Genomic DNA, 27,500 nt, shown 5'->3' on the forward strand with positions numbered 1-27,500 from the left:
ACTTCCCAACGATGCTGAGTAAAAAAAATTGTAACACAAGAGGAATAAAATACACAAGAATGGAGATATATTTAACCAGACAAGTCAGTTGAGAATGATGGCCTAGGAACAGTGGGTTAACTGCCTTGTTCAGGGGCAGACCGACAGATGTTTTACCTTGTCAGCTCAGGGATTCAATCTAGCAACCTTTCGGTCATTGGCTCAACGCACTAACCACTAGGCTACCTGCCACGCAACAGGGAGCACCAGTACCAGATCATACAGGGAGTACCAGTACCAGATCATAAAGGGAGTACCAGTACCAGATCATTCAGGGAGTACCAGTACCACATCATACAGGGAGTACGAGTACCAGATCATACAGGGAGTATGAGTACCAGATCATACAGGGAGTACCAGTACAAGATCATACAGGGAGCACCAGTACCAGATCATACAGGGAGCACCAGTACCAGATCATACAGGGAGTACCAGTACCAGATCATACAGGGAGTACAAGTACCAAATCATACAAGGAGTACCAGATCATACAGGGAGTACCAATACTAGATCATGCAGAGATTACCAGTACCAGATCATACAGGGAGTACCAGTACCAGATCTTACAGGGAGTACCAGTACCGGATCATACAGGGAGTACCAGTACCAGATCATACAGGGAGTACCAGATCATACAGGGAGTACCAGTACCAGATCATACAGGGAGCACCAGTACCAGATCATACAGGGAGTACCAGTACCAGATCATACAGGGAGTACCAGTACCAGATCATACAGGGAGTACCAGTGCCAGATCATACAGGGAGTACCAGTACCAGATCATACAGGGAGTACCAGTACCAGATCATACAGGGAGTACCAGTACAAGATCATACAGGGAGCACCAGTACCAGATCATACAGGGAGCACCAGTACCAGATCATACAGGGAGTACCAGTACCAGATCATACAGGGAGTACAAGTACCAAATCATACAGGGAGTACCAGATCATACAGGGAGTACCAGTACCAGATCATGCAGGGAGTACCAATACCAGATCATACAGGGAGTACCAGTACCAGATCATAAAGGGAGTACCAGTACCAGATCTTACAGGGAGTACCAGTACCAGATCATACAGGGAGTACCAGTACCAGATCATACAGGGAGTACCAGATCATACAGGGAGTACCAGTACCAGATCATACAGGGAGTACCAGTACCAGATCATACAGGGAGCACCAGTACCAGATCATACAGGGAGTACCAGTACCAGATCATACAGGGAGTACCAGTACCAGATCATACAGGGAGTACCAGTACCATATCATACAGGGAGTACCAGTACCAGATCATACAGGGGGCACCAGTACCAGATCATACAGGGAGCACCAGTACCAGATTATACAGGGAGTACCAGTACCAGATCATACAGGGAGTACCAGTACCAGATAATACAGGGAGTACCAGTACCAGATCATACAGGGAGTACCAGTACTAGATCATACAGGGAGTACCACTACCAGATTATACAGGGAGTACCAGTACCAGATCATACAGGGTGTACCAGTACCAGATCATACAGGGAGTACCAGTACCAGATCATACAGGGAGTACCAGTACCAGATCATACAGGGAGTACCAGTACCAGATCATACAGGGAGTACCAGTACCAGATCATACAGGGAGTACCAGTACCATATCATACAGGGAGTACCAGTACCAGATCATACAGGGGGCACCAGTACCAGATCATACAGGGAGCACCAGTACCAGATTATACAGGGAGTACCAGTACCAGATCATACAGGGAATACCAGTACCAGATAATACAGGGAGTACCAGTACTAGATCATACAGGGAGTACCAGTACCAGATTATACAGGGAGCACCAGTACCAGATCATACAGGGAGTACCAGTACCAGATCATACAGAGAGTACCAGTACCAGATCATACAGGGAGTACCAGTACCATATCATACAGGGAGTACCAGTACCATATCATACAGGGAGTACCAGATCATACAGGGAGTACCAGATCATACAGGGAGCACCAGTACCAGCTCATACAGGGAGCACCAGTACCAGATCATACGGGAGTACCAGTACCAGATCATACAGGGAGTACCAGTACCAGATCATACAGGAGCACCAGTACCAGATCATACAGGGAGCACCAGTACCAGATCATACTGGGAGCACCAGTACCAGATCATACAGGGAGCACCAGTACCAGCTCATACAGGGAGCACCAGTACCAGATCATACAGGGAGTACCAGATCATACAGGAGCACCAGTACCAGATCATACAGGGTGTACCAGTACCAGATCGTACAGGGAGTACCAGTACCAGATCATACAGGGAGTACCAGTACTAGATCATACAGGGAGTACCAGTACCAGATCATACAGGGAGTACCATATCATACAGGGAGTACCAGTACCATATCATACAGGGAGTACCAGATCATACAGGGAGTAACAGATCATACAGGGAGTACCAGATCATACAGGGAGCACCAGTACCAGCTCATACAGGGAGCACCAGTACCAGATCATACAGGGAGTACCAGTACCAGATCATACAGGGAGTACCAATACCAGATCATACAGGGAGCACCAGTACCAGCTCATACAGGGAGCACCAGTACCAGATCATACAGGGAGTACCAGATCATACAGGGAGCACCAGTACCAGATCATACAGGGAGTACCAGTACCAGATCATACAGGGAGTACCAGTACCAGATCATACAGGGAGTACCAGTACTAGATCATACAGGGAGTACCAGTACCAGATCATACAGGGAGTACCAGTACCAGATCATACAGGGAGTACCAGTACCAGATCATACAGGGAGTACCAGTACTAGATCATACAGTGAGTACCAGTACCAGATCATACAGGGATTATCAGTACCAGATCATACAGGGAGTACCAGATAATACAGGGAGTACCAGTACCAGATCATACAGGGAGTACCAGTACCAGATTATACAGGGAGTACCAGTACCAGATTATACAGGGAGTATCAGTACCAGTACAAGGTATATGAGGTAGATATGTACAGGCACTGAAAGTGAATAGGCATCAAGATAGATAATAATAAGAAGAGTAAAAAAGAACTGAGTAGCAGCGTATGATGAGTGTAAAATTGTGTGTGGCACAGTTGGCTGGTGGCACCTTACTTGCGGAGGACGGGCTCATAGTAATGGCTGGAATGAAATAAATAGAATCAAATTCAATTGATCAAACACATGGTTTCCATGTGATTGATAGCATTCTGTTCACTCCATTCCAGCCAGTATTATGAGCCCGTCCTCCCCCCAGCAGCCTCCTGTGGTGTGTATGTATCAGGGAGGGTCCTCAAAGGAGGAAAGGGAGGACCATCCTCCTTAACAAATTCAATTAAAACTTTAAATATTGAAACATTATATTCAAGTCACCAAATAATTGATTAAAACACACTGTTTTGCAATGAAGGTCTACAGTAGCCTCAACGGCACTCTGTAGGGTTGCACCATGGTGCAGCCGGAGGACAGCTAGTTTCTGTTCTCCTCTGGGTACATTGACTTCAATACAAAACCTGGGAGGCTCATGGTTCTCACCCTCTTCCACAGACTTCCACAGTAATGATGACAACTTCCGGAGGATGTCCTCCAGCCTATCAGAGCTCTTTCAGCATGAACTGACATGTTGTCCACCCAATCAAAGGATCACATAATTAATCTAGTACTGAAAGCATAAGCTACACCTAGCTAGCACTACAGTGCATAAAATGTAGTGAGTAGTTGACTCAAAGAGAAAGGCAATAGTTGAACAGTTTTGAACAAACTAATTTCTTCAAAAATGAAGAAGCAAGAGAAAGAGAGACAGAGATATATTGTTGTATTCTTTTTACTTTCACTTAGCTAGCGAATGCAGCTAGCTAGTTTAGCCCACTCAAACACCCGGCTCAAACAGAGAGAGATGCTATGTTAGCTAGCTGGCTATGGCTATACAACACTGGAACTCTTCCAAGTCAAGTTAAGCTTTTGGTTTTTATAACTGTATTGCCACCGGGGCATGCCGGTGTAACTGCTAAACTGCTTGCTGTCTGAACACTGTACTGCATGATTGTAGCGGATTTACTAACGCCTTAGTTCTAGTAGCTATGTTGACTATGATGTTAGCTAATATGGTGAAAATGATGTAGGCTGTGTATAGCGGTTAGGGGTTATGATATGAAGGTTTGTCTTGGAAAGGTTGTTTTGCCTGGTCACAGGCAGCTGTTGTGTTATGTACTGAAGCCCACAAGCAAAGGGAAAAGGTGAAGATGCGAGTAGAAATTATACAACGAGCAAAGTGATCTTGCTCTTTGTATGTGGCTGCTATGAAAGTGAACTGTATTTGCGTGTGATCAGGGATGTATTCATTCCGCTGATTCTGTTCAAAAACGTTTCTTAAACGGAAGCAAATGGAACCAAATGGGCATAGCAGAATTTATCCAATAAAGACTCTTGTTTGCAGCTGTTGGACAAATGATTACACCCTATATCATTAGATGCAGGCAAGAGTGTGATTACAAATTTGTCTCTCTACCTGTGCACCTACGTTATAAACTTTCATTCATAGGCTAGGTTGTGGCAACCTCATGATGGGTACAGGGAAAATTTGAGTATGTAGTAACCTAAACCTATCAATGTTACACTGAACTGGGTGAATGAAATATGAATGACAGTCATCCAATATGCTGTAATAGAAATAAGACCACACTCATTAAAAAAATAATTGTCCTCCCTCATCTTTAACGGCACTGACCGTCACTGTATGTGTGTGTGCATGTGTGTTAGTGATTTGGGGGGAAACCATACAGTTACATATCGGGATATATTTGTTTTCTATATATTGATTGTATTTTTTTGACAGTATCACAATATAACTTTTGTACTAGTTTGCTGTACATGCACTAAAACGGCAGTATTTTTTCTTCATAGCTTGTTCTCTATCTTCTTTTTAAATCGGGAGCCAATTTGTTTTCTACACATTTAACTGATCAAAACTCATTCTAATGGCTGTCTTTTGTCCCTCTGCAGTGGACATATGTTTGTAGTTCTGTCCTTAAGACAGAGACTATACATGGAGAGTGTGATTTTCTTTATTTTGATAGTTTATAGTTTATCTGCCGTTAGTCTGCACCTCCACACAAACTATTATTCTGGGTGTGCGCCAGCTCATGTTTTGTAATCTAGCAATATATTTGGAACATCGAATCAGAATAAAATCACAGTATCAAATCGCAGTACATATAGAATCTTGAGAATCGTGGGAATCGCAATACATATTGTATCGGCACCTACAGTTGAAGTCGGAAGTTTACATACACTTAGGTTGGAGTCATTAAAACTTGTTTTTCAACCACTACACACATTTATTGTTAACCATCTATAGTTTTGGCAAGTCGGTTAGGACATCTACTTTGTGCATGACACAAGTAATTTTTCCAACAATTGTTTACAGACAGATTATTTCACTTATAATTCACTGTATCACAATTCCAGTGGGTCAGAAGTTTACATACACAAAGTTGACTGTGCCTTTAAACAGCCTGGGAAATTCCAGAAAATTATGTCATGGCTTTAGAAGCTTCTGATAGGATAATTGACATCATTTGAGTCAATTGGAGGTGTACCTGTGGATGTATTTCAAGGACCTCTTCAAGTCCACAAGTTCATCCTCGGGAGCATTTTCCAAATGCCTGAAGGTACCACGTTCATCTGTACAAAAAATAGTACGCAAGTATAAACACCATGGGACAAATCAGCCATCATACCGCTCAGGGAGGAGACGCATTCTGTCTCCCAGTGATGAATGTTCTTTGGTGCGAAAAGTTCAAATCAATCCCAGAACAACTTCTAAGGACCCTGTGAAGATGCTGGAAGAAACAGGTACAAAAGTATCTATATCCACAGTAAAACTAGTCCTATATCGACATAACCTGAAAGGCCACTCAGCAAGGAAGAAGCCACTGCTCCAAAACCACCATAAAAAAGCCAGACTACAGTTTGCAACTGCGCATGGGGACAAAGATCATACTTTTTGTAGAAATGTCCTCTGGTCTGATGAAACAAAAATAGAACTGTTTGGCCATAATGACCATTGTTATGTTTGGAGGAAAAAGGGGGAGGCTTGCAAGCCAAAGAACACCATCCCAACCGTGAAGCACGGGGGTGGCAGCATCATATTGTGGGGAGGCTTTGTTGCAGGAGGGACTGGTGCACTTCACAAAATAGATGGCATCATGAGGCAGGACAATATTGTGGATATATTAAAGCAACATCTCAAGACATCAGTCAGGAAGTTAAAACTTGGTCGCTAATGGGTCTTCCAAATGGACAATGACCCCAAGCATACTTCTAAAGTCGTGTCAAAATGGCTTAAGAACAACAAAGTCAAGGTATTAGAGTGGCCATCACAAAGCCCTGACCTCAACCCTATAGAAAATTTGTGGGCAGAATTAAAAAAGCGTGTGCGAGCAAGGTGGCCTACAAACCTGACTCAGTTACACCAGCTCTGTCAGGAGGAATGGGTCAAAATTCACCCAACTTATTGTGGGAAGCTTGTGGAAGGCTACCAGAAACTTTTGACACAAGTTAAACAATTTAACGGCAATGCTACCAAATACTAATTGAGTGTATGTAAACTTCTGACCCACTGGGAATGTGATGAAATAAATAAAAGCTGAAATAAATCATTCTCTCTACTATTATTCAGCCATTTCACATTCTTAAAATAAAGTGGTGATCCTAACTGACCTCAGATAGGGAATTTTAACTCAGTTTAAATGTCAGGAAAAACTGAGTTTAAATGTATTTGGCTAACATGTAAACTTCTGACTTCAACTGTAAGTATGATAAGATCCCTGGCTATTCCTAGCCCTTGTGTGTATGCGTGTTTGTGTTGTGTGTGTATGTAGTGTATGTGAATGTGTGGGTTTTGTGTGAGAGTGTCAGTGTAGTGTGTATGAGTGAGTGTGTATACAGTGTGTATATTGTCTTGTGAGATATGGGCCCTGGCCAAAAGCAGTAGGAATGTAGTGGGATGCCCTCTGTCTGATTGTCTGAGGCCAATTGCTCCTCATTGAACTACGCCCCCTCCTCTCCTCTGGCTCTGCCTACAATGGAGGGGGCGTGTTCAGGGTATGGATCAATGCCACCTCATTGGAGCAGTTGACCGTTCTAGTCGGACACTTTTGACTGACACCTCCAAATGAATTTTCTGCATCAGTGTTTGACTTTGGAAGACATCCGTGGCAGTAACTCTTGCTGTGTCCTGATGACAATGACACGGGGTGAATACATTATGTGCTTGTAAATTATTTTATATAGTGGCGTTGTATCCTGTTCTACTGTAACTCTGTCGCACCTTCAATACAAAGCAGCAATCGTCTCTGTGTGTGTGCGTGTCTGAGAAAGTGAGTGTGTCAGGAGAGAGAAACTTCACACACTGTGAAGTTTTTCTGAGTGTGTGTGTGTGATGAGTGTGTGTGTGTGTGTGTGTGTGTGCATGCGTGTGTGTAATTACGGTTTAATTGCTGGCCCAGTAATGTACTGTCATCTGTCACAGCACAAAGACAGCAAATAATGGTTCTGCTGCTGTCACTTTGTCACCAAGCCACTCAGCCTGGAGAGAGACGACAGAAGAAATGCTGGTAAATGATATGCGACTTGAATTACTGATAAACACTTGGAGAGTGCTGAGCTCAGTGTATTGTGGTGCACTATCTTGGTCTGACTTGTGTGTGTACCTTTTGTGAGTTATTGTGATTGTGTGTTTATGTATGCGTACGTGTATGTGTGCATTTTTGTGTGAATGTGCGAGTGTATGTGTCAGTGTGTTTGAGACCAGGATCAGTGGCAACAGGAGCAACAGTTGTGTTGTACTTTAAGCCACCTGCCTGTTTGAGTATGGCACTTGTCTTAGTGTGGTTCTGTCTGTAACGGAGTAAACAGGGAGACTGTCTGCCTGCCTGCCTGCCTGCCTGTCTGCCTGCCTGCCTGCCTGCCTGCCTGTCTGTCTGTCTGTCTGTCTGTCTGTCTGTCTGTCTGTCTGTCTGTCTGTCTGTCTGTCTGTCTGTCTGTCTGTCTGTCTGTGGAGACAGAGGGAGGTGATCGTGGTTCTTGGAACTGAACACTAAGTTGTGGGGTTGGATGAGAGGGGGTTATGGGGATTCTAGTGACTCAACGTCAAGTTTTGACTAGAGTAAATTCGGTGGGGGGTTGGATGAGAGGGTGTTCTGCTGATTCTAGACTAACGCTAAAATGTAAGGCTGCGTGGTTGTAGTGGGAGGAGGTATCTGTCCATTGCCACTTGCCAGACAGGAGTAATGGATGACAGAGCAGTGGCAGTGAGTAGGTGAAGGTGTTCATCCTATTCCAGACAGGAGTAATGGATGACAGAGCAGTAACAGTGAGTGGGTGGAGGTATACGTCCTATTCCAGACAGGAGTAATGGATGACAGAGCAGTGGTAGTGAGTGGGTGAAGGTATACGTCCTATTCCAGACAGGAGTAATGGATGACAGAGCAGTGGCAGTGAGTGGGTGAAGGTGTTCATCCTATTCCAGACAGGAGTAATGGATGACAGAGCAGTGGCAGTGAGTGGGTGAAGGTGTTCATCCTATTCCAGACAGGAGTAATGGATGACAGAGCAGTGGCAGTGAGTGGGTGGAGGTATACGTCCTATTCCAGACAGGAGTAATGGATGACAGAGCAGTGGCAGTGAGTGGATGAAGGTGTTCATCCTATTCCAGACAAGAGTAATGGATGACAGAGCAGTGGCAGTGAGTGGGTGAAGGTGTTCATCCTATTCCAGACAGGAGTAATGGATGACAGAGCAGTGGCAGTGAGTGGGTGGAGGTATGCGTCCTATTCCAGACAGGAGTAATGGATGGTGGTACAGTGTAACAATGAGACCAGAAGGAAGTCCACATCACATTCATCCACACAGTCACATGCATTCATCCACACAGTCACATGCATTCATCCACACAGTCACATGCATTCATCCACACAGTCACATGCATTCATCCATACAGTCACATGCATTCATCCACACAGTCACATGCATTCATCCACACAGTCACATGCATTCATCCATACAGTCACATGCATTCATCCACACAGTCACATGCATTCATCCACACAGTCACATGCATTCATCCACACAGTCACATGCATTCATCCACACAGTCACATGCATTCATCCACACAGTCACATGCATTCATCCACACAGTCACATGCATTCATCCACACAGTCACATGCATTCATCCACACAGTCATATGCATTCATCCACACAGTCATATGCATTCATCCACACAGTCACATGCATGCAATAGCGCTCATATCACCACTAAGTGCTCATATCACCACTGGAGAGACAGTATTTTATCTGTGTGTGTGTGTGTGTGTGTGTGTGTGTGTGTGTGTGTGTGTAGTATCAGGCTGCCATGCAGTGAACCACTCCAGCTCCTCTTCCTTTCTGAATTGACAGATATACCAGAGGGACTTGGAGAGAAAGAAGTTGAGGCAAACCCTAAACCTGTGTGTGTGAGTTAGTTTGATATATTCATCAAAGAGCTAAGCAAGCCCCTTGTCTTAAGAGCAATCCACTGCTACTCTGGTCACATCACAGATATTGCATTGGACAAAATCACAGTATATTTCCCTGCTGCCAGCCAAAGCCAGCGTGAAGCTGTCACATGATTGGCTGTAGCTGTAAACAAGCAAACTCCTCTGGTCACCAGGAAGCTGTGATTCTAGGCCTATAGTGCACTACTTCTGGGCAGAGGGGCCACTCTGCCTCTCGCTGTCAGATACTGTTTTGTGTCAGCCCTGTCTATCTCTCTCTCTCCAAGGCAACGAGCCCATAGGAATCCAGCCCCGAATGGGGAGGGGAGGGAGGGAAGGGGGGGTGTAGGAGTACCTGAATCATCCAGTTGGGGGGGTTAGCAGGTGAGGGTGGAGTCTTATGGTTGTTCAGAAAGAGAGAGAGTGAGAGTGAGAGTGAGAGAGTGAGAGAGAGAGTGAGAGAGTGAGATAGAAAGAGAGAGAGAGAGAGCTGCATGGCTGGGTTGGGACAGTTACTACTATGGTAGCCAACGGAGAGATAGGTAAACAAATCACTATGAATAAAGCAATGAAAGAAACCTCTCTGGTAATACAAATATACTGTACATCTTCTTGCTTTAGCCTCCAGGTACGTTCACACACACTCTGCTCCAAAGCGCTCAACCAGGGGTGTGTTGGATTTGTGATGAGAGGTGAGAAGTGTTCAAAGGCGTGTGATGAGGTTTGATAGCTACATCTACTACACACAGTCAAACTCCATTAACTACACACAGTCAAATTCAACTAACTACACACAGTCAAACTCCACTAACTACACACAGTCTAACTCCACTAACTACACACGGTCAAACTCCATTAACTACACACAGTCAAACTCAACTAACTACACACAGTCAAACTCCACTAACTACACATAGCCAAACTAAACTAACTACACACAGTCAAACTCCACTAACTACACATAGTCTAACTCCACTAACTACACACGGTCAAACTCCATTAACTACACACAGTCAAATTACACTAACTACACACAGTCAAACTCCATTAACTACACACAGTCAAATTCCACTAACTACACACAGTCAAACTCCATTAACTACACACAGTCAAATTCCACTAACTACACACAGTAAAACTCCATTAACTACACACAGTCAAATTCCACAAACTACACACAGTCAAACTCCATTAACTACACACAGTCAAACTCCACTAACTACACACAGTCAAACTCCATTAACTACACACAGTCAAATTCCACTAACTACACACAGTCAAACTCCATTAACTACACACAGTCAAATTCCACTAACTACACACAGTCAAACTCCACTAACTACACACAGTCTAACTCCACTAACTACACACAGTCAAACTCCATTAACTACACACAGTCAAATTCAACTAACTACACACAGTCAAACTCCACTAACTACACACAGTCAAACTCCACTAACTACACACAGTCAAACTCCACTAACTACACATAGTCTAACTCCACTAACTACACACAGTCAAACTCCATTAACTACACACAGTCAAAATCAACTAACTACACACAGTCAAATTCCACTAACTACACACAGTCAAACTCCATTAACTACACACAGTCAAATTCCACTAACTACACACAGTAAAACTCCATTAACTACACACAGTCAAATTCCACTAACTACACACAGTCAAACTCCATTAACTACACACAGTCAAACTCCACTAACTACACACAGTCAAACTCCATTAACTACACACAGTCAAATTCCACTAACTACACACAGCCAAACTCCACTAACTACACACAGTCAAACTCCATTAACCACACACGGTCAAACTCCATTAACTACACACAGCCAAACTCCACTAACTACACACAGTCAAATTCCATTAACTACACACAGTCAAACTCCACTAACTACACACAGCCAAACTCCACTAACTACACACAGTCAAACTCCACTAACTACACACAGTCAAACTCCACTAACTATATACAGTCAAACTCCATTAACTACACACAGTCAAACTCCACTAACTACACACAGTCAAACTCCACTAACTACACACAGTCAAACTCCATTAACTACACACAGTCAAATTCCACTAACTACACACAGTCAAACTCCATTAACTACACACAGTCAAATTCCACTAACTACACACAGTCAAACTCCATTAACTACACACAGTCAAACTCCATTAACTACACACAGTCAAACCTCACTAACTACACACAGCCAAACTCCACTAACTACACACAGTCAAACTCCATTAACCACACACGGTCAAACTCCACTAACTACACACAGCCAAACTCCACTAACTACACACAGTCAAATTCCATTAACTACACACAGCCAAACTCCACTAACTACACACAGTCAAACTCCACTAACTACACACAGTCAAACTCCACTAACTACATACAGTCAAACTCCATTAACTACACGCAGTCAGACTCCACTAACAACACACAGTCAAATTCAACTAACTACACACAGTCAAACTCCACTAACTACACACAGTCAAACTCCATTAACTACACGCAGTCAAACTCCACTAACTACACACAGTCAAACTCCACAAACTACACACAGTCAAACTCAACTAACTACACACAGCTAAACTCAACTAACTACACGCAGTCAAACTCCACTAACTACACACAGTCTAACTAAACTAACTACACACAGCCAAACTCCACTAACTACACACAGCCAAACTCCACTAACTACACACAGCCAAACCTCACTAACTACACACAGTCAAACTACACAAACTACACACAGTCAAACTCCATTAACTACACACAGTCAAACTCCACTAACTACACACAGTCAAACTCCACTAACTACACATGGTCAAACTCCACTAACTACACACAGCCAAACTCCACTAACTACACACAGCCAAACTCCACTAACTACACACAGCCAAACCTCACTAACTACACACAGTCAAACTACACAAACTACACACAGTCAAACTCCATTAACTACACACAGTCAAACACCACTAACTACACACAGTCAAACTCCACTAACTACACATGGTCAAACTCCACTAACTACACGCAGTCAAACTACACTAACTACACACAGTCAAACTACACTTAGAGAAAGAGGGAGAAAGAGAGAGAGAGAGAGGGAGAGAGAGAGAGAGAGAGAGAGAGAAAGAAGGAAGTAGAGAGAGACAGAGAGGAAGATAGACAGTATCAGTGTTCATAGCAACTTGTCTGAGTTCACCACTACCTTTGTTCTGAAGACAATGACCAGATCTGCCTGTTCCCAGGAGTACCTGTCCCTGAGGGGGTTAGAGGTCACGGATAAGGGGTACATTGGGGGTGTAGGTCAGTCTATTGTGTTGTGTTACTATAATATAACAGCTGTTCTCTCTCTGTTTCTCCCTCTGCAGTGTCTGTATGGCTGTTACGTCCACTCCTCCATCATCCCCACGTTTCACCGCAGGTGCTACTGGCTGCTCCAGGTAAGTGACTCCCTCCCCTCTCCACACACTTGTTCACGTAACAGCCTTCCTCCCCCCTCTACACTTACACATGTCAACTCCCCAACTTTTCTCCCACTGCCTGAATGGGTAGGAAGAGGTCCTTCTCTTTTTATTTGCAGCATTTCTTCCTTCCTGACACACAGCAGATAGACAGACACCACACTATCTTCCCTTTTTCTCTCTCTCCCTTTTGCTCTCCCTCTTTCTCTCTCTCTCTCTCTCTTTTTGTCTGTGGCTCCCTTTTCTTTGCTTATCTACCCCATTCACTCTTTTTCTGTTGGAAACATCCACCATCTGTCCACTGTCCAACAGAAGCAGAGTATTTGCTTAAATCAGTGTGCCACATCCTACATACACACACTCACGCATACGTCATCTCTAATGGCTGTAAAGCTGCAGTACTGGAGCCCATAGGACAGTGGTTACACTGCCTCCCAAAGCCCACTGCCTCACAGCGGTTGTAAATAGGCCTTTGGTCACCACCTTATCCCTCTATTGCAGCACTGTGGCATCCATTCTGGTTTTGTAGCTTTTCTTTACAGCCTCTCTGACAGGGGATGGAATGCAGGTGGAGGATGGAGGGATGGGGCAGGAGGTATGGAGATGCTCTCTAGTTATATTTGACACCTGTTAGGGAGAAGTCTTTGTTATCTTTGGTTATTTTTCTGAAGTCAATACGTCGTCCCCCTCCAGGCCTTTCAGCCTGCCTGCTAGAGACAGATCAAAGCTAGCCCTAACACCACACACTGCAGCCTGGCTCCGGGAAACACGCACACACACACACACAAACACACACAGAAACAGGCATACACACACACAAGCACACACAGAAACAGGCATACACACATACACACTCACACGGATAGGGGGGGTCACACTACGTAAGCTCTCTCGCTTTCAGGAAGCACAGCATTTTCATCACCTCTGTCTCACACGTGTCAAAGAGAGAGGGGCTCGCTCACTCAGCCACTCTCTTTCTGCAGCTCATCAGCTTATGAAACCTGGGTGTGTGGGTACTCCAGCCTGACCTGCTTCCCTCACCTCATCCAGGGCTCTCCCCTCTCTCCTCATCTCTCCGCTGAGCTCAGCTATGGATGAATCAAACTCAGACCCTGCTGGACAGCTAACAGAAAGCCTGCATCCCAATGGCACCCTATTCCCTTTATAGTGACCAGACTCTTGACCAGAGCGCCCATTTGTGACGCAGCCAAGTGCTCTCTCACTGAGCTTTAACAGCCTACATTAGGTTGTACACTGCTCAACATTAACTCCAGAAACTTCAGAATAATATTTTTGTCATCTGCTTTGAGGTAGAACTTAAAGGTGATTCAGATTGAGATCTCCGTGCCTGATACTGTAGCTATTAGAGAACTGAAATCTGTTGTTAGGAAATACAATGATGACAACACTGGAGGTAAAACCTACCCATCTCTCCCACTGTCCCCTCTTTCCTATCTCTCAAATTACTCATTATTCTTGTCTCTCTAGGCCTCTTGCAATGCTCATAGGGCCTGATTTAGACTTAGGAAATGTAGCCCTTTCCGCTCCCCGACGAGGGAACTGGAGACTGGAGAGCTTAGCTCCCTCTGCTCCCCGACGAGGGACTGGAGACTGGAGAGCTTAGCTCCCTCTGCTCCCCGACGAGGAACTGGAGACTGGAGAGCTTAGCTCCCTCTGCTCCCCAACGAGGGACTGGAGACTGGAGAGCTTAGCTCCCTCTGCTCCCCGACGAGGAACTGGAGACTGGAGAGCTTAGCTCCCTCTGCTCCTCAACGAGGGACTGGAGACTGGAGAGCTTAGCTCCCTCTGCTCCCCGACGAGGAACTGGAGACTGGAGAGCTTAGCTCCCTCTGCTCCCCAACGAGGGACTGGAGACTGGAGAGCTTAGCTCCCTCTGCTCCCCGACGAGGAACTGGAGACTGGAGAGCTTAGCTCCCTCTGCTCCCCAACGAGGGACTGGAGACTGGAGAGCTTAGCTCCTTCTGCTCCCCGACGAGGAACTGGAGACTGGAGAGCTTAGCTCCCTCTGCTCCCCGACGAGGGACTGGAGACTGGAGAGCTTAGCTCCCTCTGCTCCCCGACGAGGAACTGGAGACTGGAGAGCTTAGCTCCCTCTGCTCCCCAACGAGGGACTGGAGACTGGAGAGCTTAGCTCCTTCTGCTCCCCGACGAGGGACTGGAGACTGGAGAGCTTAGCTCCCTCTGCTCCCCGACGAGGGACTGGAGACTGGAGAGCTTAGCTCCCTCTGCTCCCCGACGAGGAACTGGAGACTGGAGAGCTTAGCTCTCTCTGCTCCCTGAGCACCAACAGGGAAAGGTCACCATTGAGTGAAGAATGTAAATCAGCAGCAGCTATCTAGCAGCCAACAGCCACACAGCACCACTGAGACAAAAATAACTCCTGCCATTACTGAGAAGAGAGGGAACTGGGGAGGAGGAAGGGAGTGGGGGAGAAGGGGGGGGGGCGGTTGAGAGAGGGAGGTGTCTGAGGGGGATTTGGCCTGTGGGTGTCTGCCTTTTTATCCAGTCTTTATCCAGTCTTTATTGAGTCAAAGCCTTAGTAATGAGTCAGGGAGGAGAGGAGGTGATGAGATTGGAGACCTGGCTGTGAGGGGGGTCCTGCTCTCTCCTGTTCTCTCTTCCTTTTGTTCGCATCACATCTCCTTCTCAATCAGCCCATTCCTGACACCACCTCTCAAAGGTATTAGACCACTTTAAAGAGTCTCGCCCTGCCCTGCAAACGAGACAGACTGAGGAAAAGTACTGCCAAAGTTAAGGACGGCAAACAATGAATTGAAATTGCATCAGAGCAGGGCAGAGCAGAACAGCTCAGCCTAAACTGTGCAGTCTGTCACTCTGGAAAAAGTTACTGTCGTTCCAATTGACGCAGCACAAAATAGACCTTTGGGGGAATAATGATGTTAAATCAGTGTCATACCTTCGCTTCCTCCCTTCAGACCTAGCCGCACGCAAGCACACACACACACACACACACACACACACACACACACACACACACACACACACACACACACACACACACACACACACACACATACACATACACACACACACACACACACACAAACACACACACACACACACACACACACACATACACACACACACACACACACACACACACACACACACACACACACACACATACACACACACACACACACACACACACAGTCCTAGTGGCTCTCCTGATTGATTCAATCTCTCCATGTCCCCTTCTCTTGTTTAGTACTAATGGAATGTAATTCCCTGCCTGTGCCTCTCCATCAAAGCAGACAGTAGGGTGGTGTGAGCTGGCCCACGGGCCACGGAGGTGGGGATAATTATGATATTAATACGGAGGGGCTCTGAGGGGAAACTTCATTTGTCCTGCTGCCTGCCTGCCTGCCACAGCCATGGAAAGAGAGAGGGGTCAAAAGTCTGAGCAGAGCTGGAGGAGGAGGAGAAGAGAGAGGGATGTAGGATCAAAAAATTAAATGAATGGTGAGGTAGGAGAGGACAGATTTATCATGTTTCTGCACAGCTCTCTCTCCCATCTCTCTCTCTCTCTCTCTCTCTCTCTCTCTCGCCCTCTCTCTCTCTCTTTCTCTATAACTCTCTATTTCTTACTCTTTCTTTCTTTCTCTTTCTTTCTCTCTCTCTTTCTCTCTCTCTCTCTCTCTCTCTCTCTCTTTCTCTATAACTCTCTATTTCTTACTCTTTCTTTATATTCTCTCTCTCTTTCTCTCGGAGGCTCTTTCTCTAAGTGGGGTTTGACTGTGTGTAGTTAGTGGAGATTGACTGTGTGTAGTTAGTGGAGTTTGACTGTGTGTAGTTAGTGGAGTTTGACTGTGTGTAGTTAGTGGAGTTTGGCTGTGTATTTTTAGTGGAGTTTGACTGTGTATAGTTAGTGGAGTTTGACTATGTGTAGTTAATGGAGTTTGACTGTGTGTAGTTAGTGGAGTTTGGCTGTGTGTAGTTAGTAGAGTTTGGTTGTGTGTAGTTAGTGGGGTTTGACTGTGTGTAGTTAGTGGAGTTTGACTGTGTGTAGTTAGTGGAGTTTGACTGTGTGTAGTTAGTGGAGTTTGACTGTGTGTAGTTAGAGGAGTTAGACCGTGTGTAGTTAGTGGAGTTTGACCGTATGTAGTTTGTGGAGTTTGACTGTGTGTAGTTAATGGAGTTTGACTGTGTGTAGTTAGTTTAGTTTTACTGTGTGTAGTTATTGGAGTTTGACTGTGTGTAGTTAGTTGAGTTTGACTGTGTGTAGTTAATGGAGTTTGACCGTGTGTAGCTAGTGGAGTTAGACTGTGTGTAGTTAGTGGAGTTTGACTGTGTGTAGTTAGTTGAATTTGACTGTGTGTAGTTAATGGAGTTTGACTGTGTGTAGTTAGTGGAATTTGACTGTGTGTAGTTAGTGGAATTTGGCTGTGTGTAGTTAGTAGAATTTGACTGTGTGTAGTTAATGGAGTTTGACCGTGTGTAGTTAGTGGAGTTAGACTGTGTGTAGTAGATGTAGCTATCAAACCTCATCACACGCCTTTGAACACTTCTCACCTCTCATCACAAATCCAACACACCCCTGGTTGAGCGCTTTGGAGCAGAGTGTGTGTGAACGTACCTGGAGGCTAAAGCAAGAAGATGTACAGTATATTTGTATTACCAGAGAGGTTTCTTTCATTGCTTTATTCATAGTGATTTGTTTACCTATCTCTCCGTTGGCTACCATAGTAGTAACTGTCCCAACCCAGCCATGCAGCTCAGCCCAGGACACAATAAATATTTAATTATTAGATGAGGCCAAACTCCATCAGTGATTTTACCAGGAAAACATGGGCAGGGAGATTGGACCTGTGTTTTCCTGCCTGCTAGTTTGGGCCCACATGGATAAATGGGCTACTTTAGCTAGTGGCTGTCAGAGGAAACAGTTATGCCATACCTAAAGTCCCTGTTTGAATAGTTAATGGCCACGGATCGCTGACAGAGTTAGTGACAGTATATTAGTACAGGAATGGTACACAGGGCCAGGTAGGAATAGTATGAGAGGAACAGAACAACCAGATCATTTGGGTGCACAGCCTGTGCTTTCTCTGGTAGGGCAAGGCAGGGTGTGTGTGTGTGTGTGTGTGTGTGTGTGTGTGTGTCATGGACAGGCATGCAGGCAGGTCTCTGAGATATTGGAACTTCTGTGTGTCTGGATATGAAGTGGAGCGCTCAGCAGTACAGTACAGCATTCTGCTCCTATAACCCTGGCAGGCTTCAGCCCCTCTGAAGTACAGCAAACCCTATCCTGTCTCATGTCCTCTTCTCACAACCCTCTCCTCCCTTTCTACTCCTCTGTCCTTCCCTCTCCTCCCTTTCCCCTCCTCTTGTCCTTCCCTCCCCTCCTGTCTCCTTAACTCTCTTCCTCTTCTCACCTCTCTCATCCTCTTGTCTCTCCTGGCTGCCTTCTACACTGTCTGTTCTGTCTCTCTCCAGCCCAAGGGAGATGGCGGAGACAGCCATGATGGTACATGTAGTTTCCTAACTATGATGGTACATGTAATTTAGTTAGTTAGTTAGTAAGGTGGTTAGTTACTTAACACCCTCCATTCATCTAGTCCCCCACTTGAGTTCTATTATGTCCAGTTTTACTATTGTTAAAGAGAGAGACAGATTCAGGCCCTGGGGCAAACAACCCATCCCCCTCCCCTTCCTGCAGACAGGTCTGTTGCTTAGTGGCAAAAACCTTTCCCCCAGGCAGGCCTGCAGCCCCCAGACCGTCGGCACGGCTTCTGCCAATTATCAGAAATCCCTTGCCGCATTCGTCTTGCCATTTTCACTCCCTGGCCAGAGCAGCGTGCATGGCTGCAGATGGTCTCAGAGCACCATACAGGGGAGGCGAGACTATGGGAGGCGAGACTATGGGAGGCGAGACTATGGGAGGCGAGACTATGGGAGGCGAGACTATGGGAGGCAGACTATGGGAGGCGAGACTATGGGAGGCGAGACTATGGGAGGCGAGACTATGGGAGGTGAGACTATGGGAGGCGAGACTATGGGAGGTGAGACTATGGGAGGCAAGACTATGGGAGATGAGACTATGGGAGGTGAGACTATGGGAGGCAAGACTATGGGAGGTGAGACTATGGGAGGTGAGACTATGGGAGGCGAGACTATGGGAGGCGAGACTATGGGAGGTGAGACTATGGGAGGCGGGGCTAAGGGAGGCGAGACTAAGGGAGGCGAGGCTAAGGGAGGCGAGGCTAAGGGAGGCGAGGCTAAGGGAGGCGAGGCTAAGGGAGGTGAGAATAAGGGAGTCGAGACTAAGGGAGTCGAGACTAAGGGCGGCGATACTAAGGGAGGCGAGGCAGAGAAGTGCCAACCAACCGCAGATAGAGCACTTAAATTATTCAGCTTTCCGGAAAGGTTAAGGCTTGGAGAATGAGCCAAACTGACATTCACCCAGTTATTGAGTTCTGCCGGGGCCTCTGATGTGTACGTGGGGAAATGTCCACACCTTGAAGATGTTAGAGGGGTGGATTGGCCTGCCTTATCGTGTTTGTCCTGCTCTCAGACAGGCTTAACCATCCACATCACTCTGCTCTGCCCTCCACCTAGAACAGGACAGAGACTGGCCCATCCTAATGGAGCATGGTCCACTGCAGCACCTACAGTAGTAAACATTCTCAGGACATAGTCAAATCACTAAAAAATGAAAGGGCTCTGTCCTTCATAGTGTGATAAAGCCCTGTCTCCCTGCACAGTGAGAGAGGCTTATATCCCTGTATGAAGATGTGTCATGCTCTCTGATTGCTTCCTGGCTGTGCTGTGTCAGGGCACAGGGGAGAGCAGATCAATTGGCAGATCAATGGAGCCCAGCTCTCCACTCTGACCCGTGCCCCCTACCCAGCCATGACACAGACAGGACCATGTAAGTCATGTTACATAGCAGCACTCCACTCTGAACTGTGCCCCCTACCCAGCCATGACACAGACAGGACCATGTAAGTCTGACTCATTTCCAGGCGTGACGATAACCCAGGCGGGCTGGTTGGGTCGTGGTGTAGCCAGCCATGTAACCGTTGTGTAACGACACCACGCAGCCCTGGGAACACTGGTCACAGCTAATGAGCAGAACTGTCTGATTTGTCCCCCACTGATTACTGTTCACATCCCCAATTAGCTGTGGACCAGAGTGACATCCAGAAAAGAAGACTTGGACGTGTCATAGAGAGAGAGAGAGAGATAGACAGAGAGAGAGAGAGAGAGAGAGAGAGAGAGAGAGACAGAGAGAGAGAGAGAGACAGAGAGAGAGAGAGAGATGGAAAGAGAGAGATGGGATGGAGGAGCGGGAGAGAGAGGGAGAGAGAGAGAGACAGAGAGAGAGAGAGACAGAGAGAGAGAGAGAGAGAGGGAGAGAGAGAGACAGAGAGATGGAAAGAGAGAGATGGGAGGGAGGAGCGGGAGAGAGAGGTGAAAGGGAGAGGGCAGGACAGAGAGAGATAGGGAGTCTGAGGAATGGAGGGAGAGATAGAATAACAAAAGCAAAAACATATACATGATCAAATACAAATCTTAGAAACTACTATTAAAGACTACCAGAACCCACTGGATTCTCCAATTACCTTGAATGAGTAACGGGACAAAATAAAAACCCTCCAACCCAAAAAGGCCTGTGGGGTTGATGGTATCCTTAATGAAATGATCAAATATACAGACAACAAATTCCAATTGGCTATACTTAAACTCTTTAACATCATCCTTAGCTCTGGCATCTTCCCCAATATTTGGAACAAAGGACTGATGACCCCAATCCACAAAAGTGGAGACAAATTTGACCCCAATAACTACCATGGAATATGCGTCAACAGTAACCTTGGGAAAATCGTCTGCATTATCATTAACAGCAGACTCGTACATTTCTTCAATGAAAATAATGTACTGACAGTAAATCTCAGTAAGACCAAAATAATGGTGTTCCAAAAAAGGTCCAGTCGCCAGGACCACAAATACAAGTTCCATCTAGACACTGTTGCCCTAGAGCACACACAAAACTATACATACCTTGGCCTAAACATCAGCGCCACAGGTAACTTCCACAAAGCTGTGAACGATCTGAGAGACAAGGCAGGAAGGGCATTCTATGCCATCAAAAGGAACATAAATTTCAACATACCAATTAGGATCTGGCTAAAAATACTTGAATCAGTCATAGAGCCCATTGCCCTTTATGGTTGTGAGGTCTGGCGTCCGCTCACCAACCAAGACTTTACAAAATCGGACAAACACCAAATTGAGACTCTGCATGCAGAATTCTGCAAAAATATCCTCCGTGTACATCGTAGAACACCAAATAATGCATGCAGAGCAGAATTAGGCCGATACCCACTAATTATCCAAATCCAGAAAAGAGCCGTTAAATTCTATAACCACCTAAAAGGAAGCGATTCCCAAACCTTCCATAACAAAGCCATCACCTACAGAGAGATGAACCTGGAGAAGAGTCCCCTAAGCAAGCGGTTCCTGGGGCTCTGTTCACAAACACAAACACACCCCACAGAGCCCCAGGACAGCAGCACAATTAGACCCAACCAAATCATGAGAAAACAAAAATATAATTACTTGACACATTGGAAAGAATGAACAAAAAAACAGAGCAAACTAGAATGCTATTTGGCCCTAAACGGAGAGTACACAGTGGCAGAATACCTGACCACTGTGACTGACCCAAAATTAAGGAAAGCTTTGACTATGTACAGACTCAGTGAGCATAGCCTTGCTATTGAGAAAGGCCGCCGTAGGCAGACATGGCTCTCAAGAGAAGACAGGCTATGTGCTCACTGCCCACAAAATGAGTGGAAACTGAGCTGCACTTCCTAACCTCCTGCCCAATGTGTGACCATATTAAAGAGACATATTTCCCTCAGATTACACAGATCCTCAAAGAATTCGAAAACAAATCCAATGTTGATTAACTCCCATATCTACTGGGTGAAATTCCACAGTGTGCCATCACAGCAGCAAGATTTGTGACCTGTTGCCACAAGAAAAGGGTAACCAGTGAAGAACAAACACCATTGTAAATACAACCCATATTTATGCTTATTTATTTTCCCTTGTGTACTTTAACCATTTGTACATTGTTACAACACTGTATATACAGTGCCTTGTGAAAGTATTCGGCCCCCTTGAACTTTGCGACCTTTTGCCACATTTCAGGCTTCAAACATAAAGATATAAAACTGTATTTTTTTGTGAAGAATCAACAACAAGTGGGACACAATCATGAAGTGGAACGACATTTATTGGATATTTCATACTTTTTTAACAAATCAAAAACTGAAAAATTGGCCGTGCAAAATTATTCAGCCCCCTTAAGTTAATACTTTGTAGCGCCACCTTTTGCTGCGATTACAGCTGTAAGTCGCTTGGGGTATGTCTCTATCAGTTTTGCACATCGAGAGACTGACATTTTTTCCCATTCCTCCTTGCAAAACAGCTCGAGCTCAGTGAGGTTGGATGGAGAGCATTTGTGAACAGCAGTTTTCAGTTCTTTCCACAGATTCTGGACTTTGACTTGACCATTCTAACACCTGGATATGTTTATTTTTGAACCATTCCATTGTAGATTTTGCTTTATGTTTTGGATCATTGTCTTGTTGGAAGACAAATCTCTGTCCCAGTCGCAGGTCTTTTGCAGACTCCATCAGGTTTTCTTCCAGAATGGTCCTGTATTTGGCTCCATCCATCTTCCCATCAATTTTAACCATCTTCCCTGTCCCTGCTGAAGAAAAGTAGGCCCAAACCATGATGCTGCCACCACCATGTTTGACAGTGGGGATGGTGTGAGCTGTGTTGCTTTTACGCCAAACATAACGTTTTGCATTGTTGCCAAAAAGTTCAATTTTGGTTTCATCTGACCAGAGGACCTTCTTCCACATGTTTGGTGTGTCTCCCAGGTGGCTTGTGGCAAACTTTAAACAACACTTTTTATGGATATCTTTAAGAAATGTCTTTCTTCTTGCCACTCTTCCATAAAGGCCAGATTTGTGCAATATACGACTGATTGTTGTCCTATGGACAGAGTCTCCCACCTCAGCTGTAGATCTCTGCAGTTCATCCAGAGTGATCATGGGCCTCTTGGCTGCATCTCTGTTCAGTCTTCTCCTTGTATGAACTGAAAGTTTAGAGGGACGGCCAGGTCTTGGTAGATTTGCAGTGGTCTGATACTCCTTCCATTTCAATATTATCGCTTGCACAGTGCTCCTTGGGATGTTTAAAGCTTGGGAAATCTTTTTGTATCCAAATCCGGCTTTAAACTTCTTCACAACAGTATCTCGGACATGCCTGGTGTGTTCCTTGTTCTTCATGATGCTCTCTGCGCTTTTAACGGACCTCTGAGACTATCACAGTGCAGGTGCATTTATACGGAGACTTCATTACACACAGGTGGATTGTATTTATCATCATTAGTCATTTAGGTCAACATTGGATCATTCAGATATCCTCACTGAACTTCTGGAGAGAGTTTGCTGCACTGAAAGTAAAGGGGCTGAATAATTTTGCACGCCCAATTTTTCAGTTTTTGATTTGTTAAAAAAGTTTGAAATATCCAATAAATGTCGTTCCACTTCATGATTGTGTCCCACTTGTTGTTGATTCTTCACAAAAAAATACAGTTTTATATCTTTATGTTTGAAGCCTGAAATGTGGCAAAAGGTCGCAAAGTTCAAGGGGGCCGAATACTTTCGCAAGGCACTGTATATATATAATATGACATTTGTAATGTCTTTACTGCTTTGAAACTTCTGTATGTGTAATGTTTACTGTTAATTTGTATTGTTTATTTCACTTTTGTATATTATCTACCTCACTTGCTTTGGCAATGTTAACACGTTTCCCATGCCTATAAAGCCCCTTGAATTGAATTGAATAAAGGCTACTGAATGCCGTAGAAAATAGATAGATAGATAGATAGATAGATAGATAGATAGATAGATAGATAGATAGATAGATAGATAGATAGATAGATAGATAGATAGATAGATAGAAAGAAAGGCTCAGATTTAAATTTCTATAATTGGCAATTGCGTTGTGAAAGTCTGTCTGGCTGATCTGTGAATGGGTGAGTTTGGCGTTGGGAGAGTCTGTCTGATTTCTCTGTGGATGATGGAGTCAGATTGGATAGGGACTGAGACAGACACTGGGGGTTGTAAGGTTGGCAGATGCCCCTGCTTTGTATAATAAAGGGGGCCACTCTCACCTGTGGAAAATGTGCAGCAACCCTCAACAGTAATGCAATCTGCCTCTTACAAACACATTCACATCCTCTCTCTCTCTCTGTGAAGTGGACAATAGAATAGTAGGAGGGCATAAGCACAGATAAAGGACAGATGTCATGCCTCATTATGACTGCTCCTCTCCCACAGGCACTAACGGGAGGTGGAGAGGGGGATGGAGGGGGCTGCAAACAGAGAGAGGGGAGGGATGGAGGGAACACTTGCACACTTGCCACATGTTGTCACACACTTCCACACTCATCACATATGCTGCTGCTACTGTCTATTACAGCAACATTTGAGCAGTAGCCTAGTGAGTGCACCATGCAGCAGTGTTGTGATCCATGCAGTGCAAAACAATGAAAAACATGTTTTAGGTTTAAATGTTACAACAACTTATTGCTACGTTATTGTTATTTGGAGTTATTAAGTACTTTTTGGTACTTTATGGTTGCAGCATATTATGTACATCTGCCAGCATAGCAGCGAAGGCTGGACCAATATAATTGATATCTTCTTTAGGTTTTAGTATGTTAGAAATGCTATGTACAGCAGCCTATGTACAGTACATAGTGTAAGAAGAACATTTCTGCAGCATTGAAGGTCCCCAAGAACACAGTGGTCTCCATCTTTCTTAAATGGTAGAAGTTTGGAACCACCAAGACTCTTCCTAGAGCTGGCCGTCCGGCCAAACTGAGTAATTGGGGGAGAAGGGACTTGATCAGGGAGGTGACCAATAACCCAACGGTCACTCTGACAGAGCTCCAGAGTTCCTCTGTGGAGATGGGAGAATATTCCAGAAGGACAACCATCTCTGCAGCACTCCACCAATCATGCCTTTACGGTAGAGGGGCCAGACAAAAGCCACATGACAGCCCGCTTGGAGTTTGCCAAAATCACCTAAAGGACTCTCAGAACATGAGAAACAAGATACTTGGTCTGATGAAACCAAGAATGAAGTCTTTGGCTTGAATGCCAAGCATCACATCTGGAGGAAACCTGGCACCATCCCTACTGTGAAGCATGGTGGTGGCAGCATCGTGATATGGGGATGTTTTTCAGCGGCAGGGACTGGGACACTAGTCAGGATCAAGGGAAAGATGAACGGAGCAAGTATAGAGAGATCCTTGATGAAAACCTGCTCCAGAGCACTCAGGACCTCAGACTGAGGCAAATGTTCACCTTCCAACAGGACAACAACCCTAAGCACACAGCCAAGACAAAGCAGGAGTAGCTTCCGGACAAGTCTCTGAATGTCCTTGAGTGGCCCAGCCAGAGCCCGGACTTGAACCTGATCGAACATCTCTGGAGAGACCTAAGATGGTGCCGGAGGAGATGGCCGCCGTTTTACAGTCTCCTTACCATTTGTGCTATGATGTGGGGTTTTTTTTGCGATATTTGTAAATGATTTTGTACATAATTTTTCTGCAACCGTATCTTACGGCAGTTAAGATTTTCTGGATATCAGGACAGCGATCACTCACCTTGATTTTTTCAACAACAAGCAGGACTCACACGATATTCTCCAAACACCCCACAGACATCCCAATTATTTGCAAAAAGAAGCAATGCAGAGCCGGATGCCTCGTCCGGACCCGCAGAAGGCGAGTAGGAAAGCTGCCGTTACCGTCAATATTACTCGCCAACGTGCAAACATTGGACAATAAACTAGACGAGGTACGATCACGAATATCCTACCAACCGGACATCAAAAACTGTAATATCCTATGCTTCACGGAATCGTGGCTGAATGACGACATGGATATTCAGCTAGCGGGATACACGCTGCACCAGCAAGATATAACAGCACAGGGGGGGTGGGGGGTCTGTGCATATTTGTAAACAACAGCTGGTGCACAAAATCTAAGGAAGTCTCTAGATTTCGCTCGCCTGAAGTAGAGTATATTGTGATAAATTGCAGGCCACACTACTTGCCTAGAGAGTTCTCAGCTATACTTTACCACCACAAACAGATGCTGGCACTAAGACCACACTCTGTCTTCTGTATAAGGAAATAAGCAAACAGGAAACCACTCACCCAGAAACGACACTCCTAGTGGCCGGAGACTTTAATGCAGGGAAACTTAAATCAGTTCTACCAAATCTCTATCAACATGTTAAATGTGCAACCAGAGGGATTTTATTTTAGATCAACTGTACTCCACACACAGAGACGCGTACAGAGCTCTCTCTCGCCCTCCATTTGGTAAATCAGACCACAACTCTATCCTCCTGATTCCTGCTTACAAGCAAAAATTAAAGCAGGAAGCACCAGTGACTCGGTCTATAAAAAAGTGGTCAGATGAAGCAGATGCTAAACTACAGGACTGTTTTGCTATCACAGAGTGGGACATGTTCCGGGATTCTTCCGATGACATTGAGGAATACACCACATCAGTCACTGGCTTTATCAATAAAGCCAGTGTCTGTCTTGTGCATTGAGAACGTCGTCCCCACAGTGATTGTACGTACATACCCCAACCAGAAGCCATGGATTACAGGCAACATTCGCACTGAGCTAAAGGGTAGAGCTGCCGCTTTCAAGGTGCAGGACTCTAACCCGGAAGCTTACAAGAAATCCCACTATGCCCTGCGACGAACCATCAAACAGGCAAAGCGTCAATACAGGGCTAAGATTGAGTCATACTACACCGGCTCCACTTGTCGGATGTGGCAGGGCTTGCAAACTATTACAGACTACAAAGGGAAACACAGCCGCGAGCTACCCAGTAACACGAGCCTACCAGCTAAATCATGTCTATGCTCGCTTCGAGGCAAGCAACACTGAGGCATGCATGAGAGCATCAGCTGTTCCGGACGACTGTGTGATCACGCTCTCCGTAGCCGACTTGAGTAAGACCTTTAAACAGGTCAACATACACAAGGCTGCGGGGCCAGACGGATTACCAGGACGTGTGCTCCGAGCATGTGCTGACCAACTGGCAGGTGTCTTCACTGACATTTTCAACATGTCCCTGACTGAGTCTGTAATACCAACATGTTTCAAGCAGACCACCATAGTCCCTGTGCCCAAGAACACAAAGGCAAACTGTATAAATGACTACAGACCCGTAACACTCACGTCTGTCATCATGAAGTGCTTTGAAAGGTTGGTAATGGCTCACATCAACACCATTATCCC

General features: G+C 45.3%; 1 protein-coding gene across 9 annotated transcripts in view; it reads left to right on the forward strand.

The window, feature by feature from the left end:
- Nucleotides 1-27,500, forward strand: part of LOC110532462 (calmodulin-binding transcription activator 1) — a 617,258-nt gene that overhangs the window by 484,838 nt on the left and 104,920 nt on the right. For all 9 annotated transcript variants that reach the window (XM_036988465.2, XM_036988466.2, XM_036988468.2 and 6 more), the window contains one exon: nt 13,008-13,079. In XM_036988465.2, coding sequence (XP_036844360.2) covers nt 13,008-13,079 — 72 coding nt within the window. The remainder of the gene's footprint in view (nt 1-13,007; nt 13,080-27,500) is intronic.

Source organism: Oncorhynchus mykiss, chromosome 9 (assembly GCF_057628025.1).
Source record: "Oncorhynchus mykiss isolate SJ-2025 chromosome 9, ASM5762802v1, whole genome shotgun sequence".
In the NCBI taxonomy this organism is placed as follows: domain Eukaryota; kingdom Metazoa; phylum Chordata; class Actinopteri; order Salmoniformes; family Salmonidae; genus Oncorhynchus; species Oncorhynchus mykiss.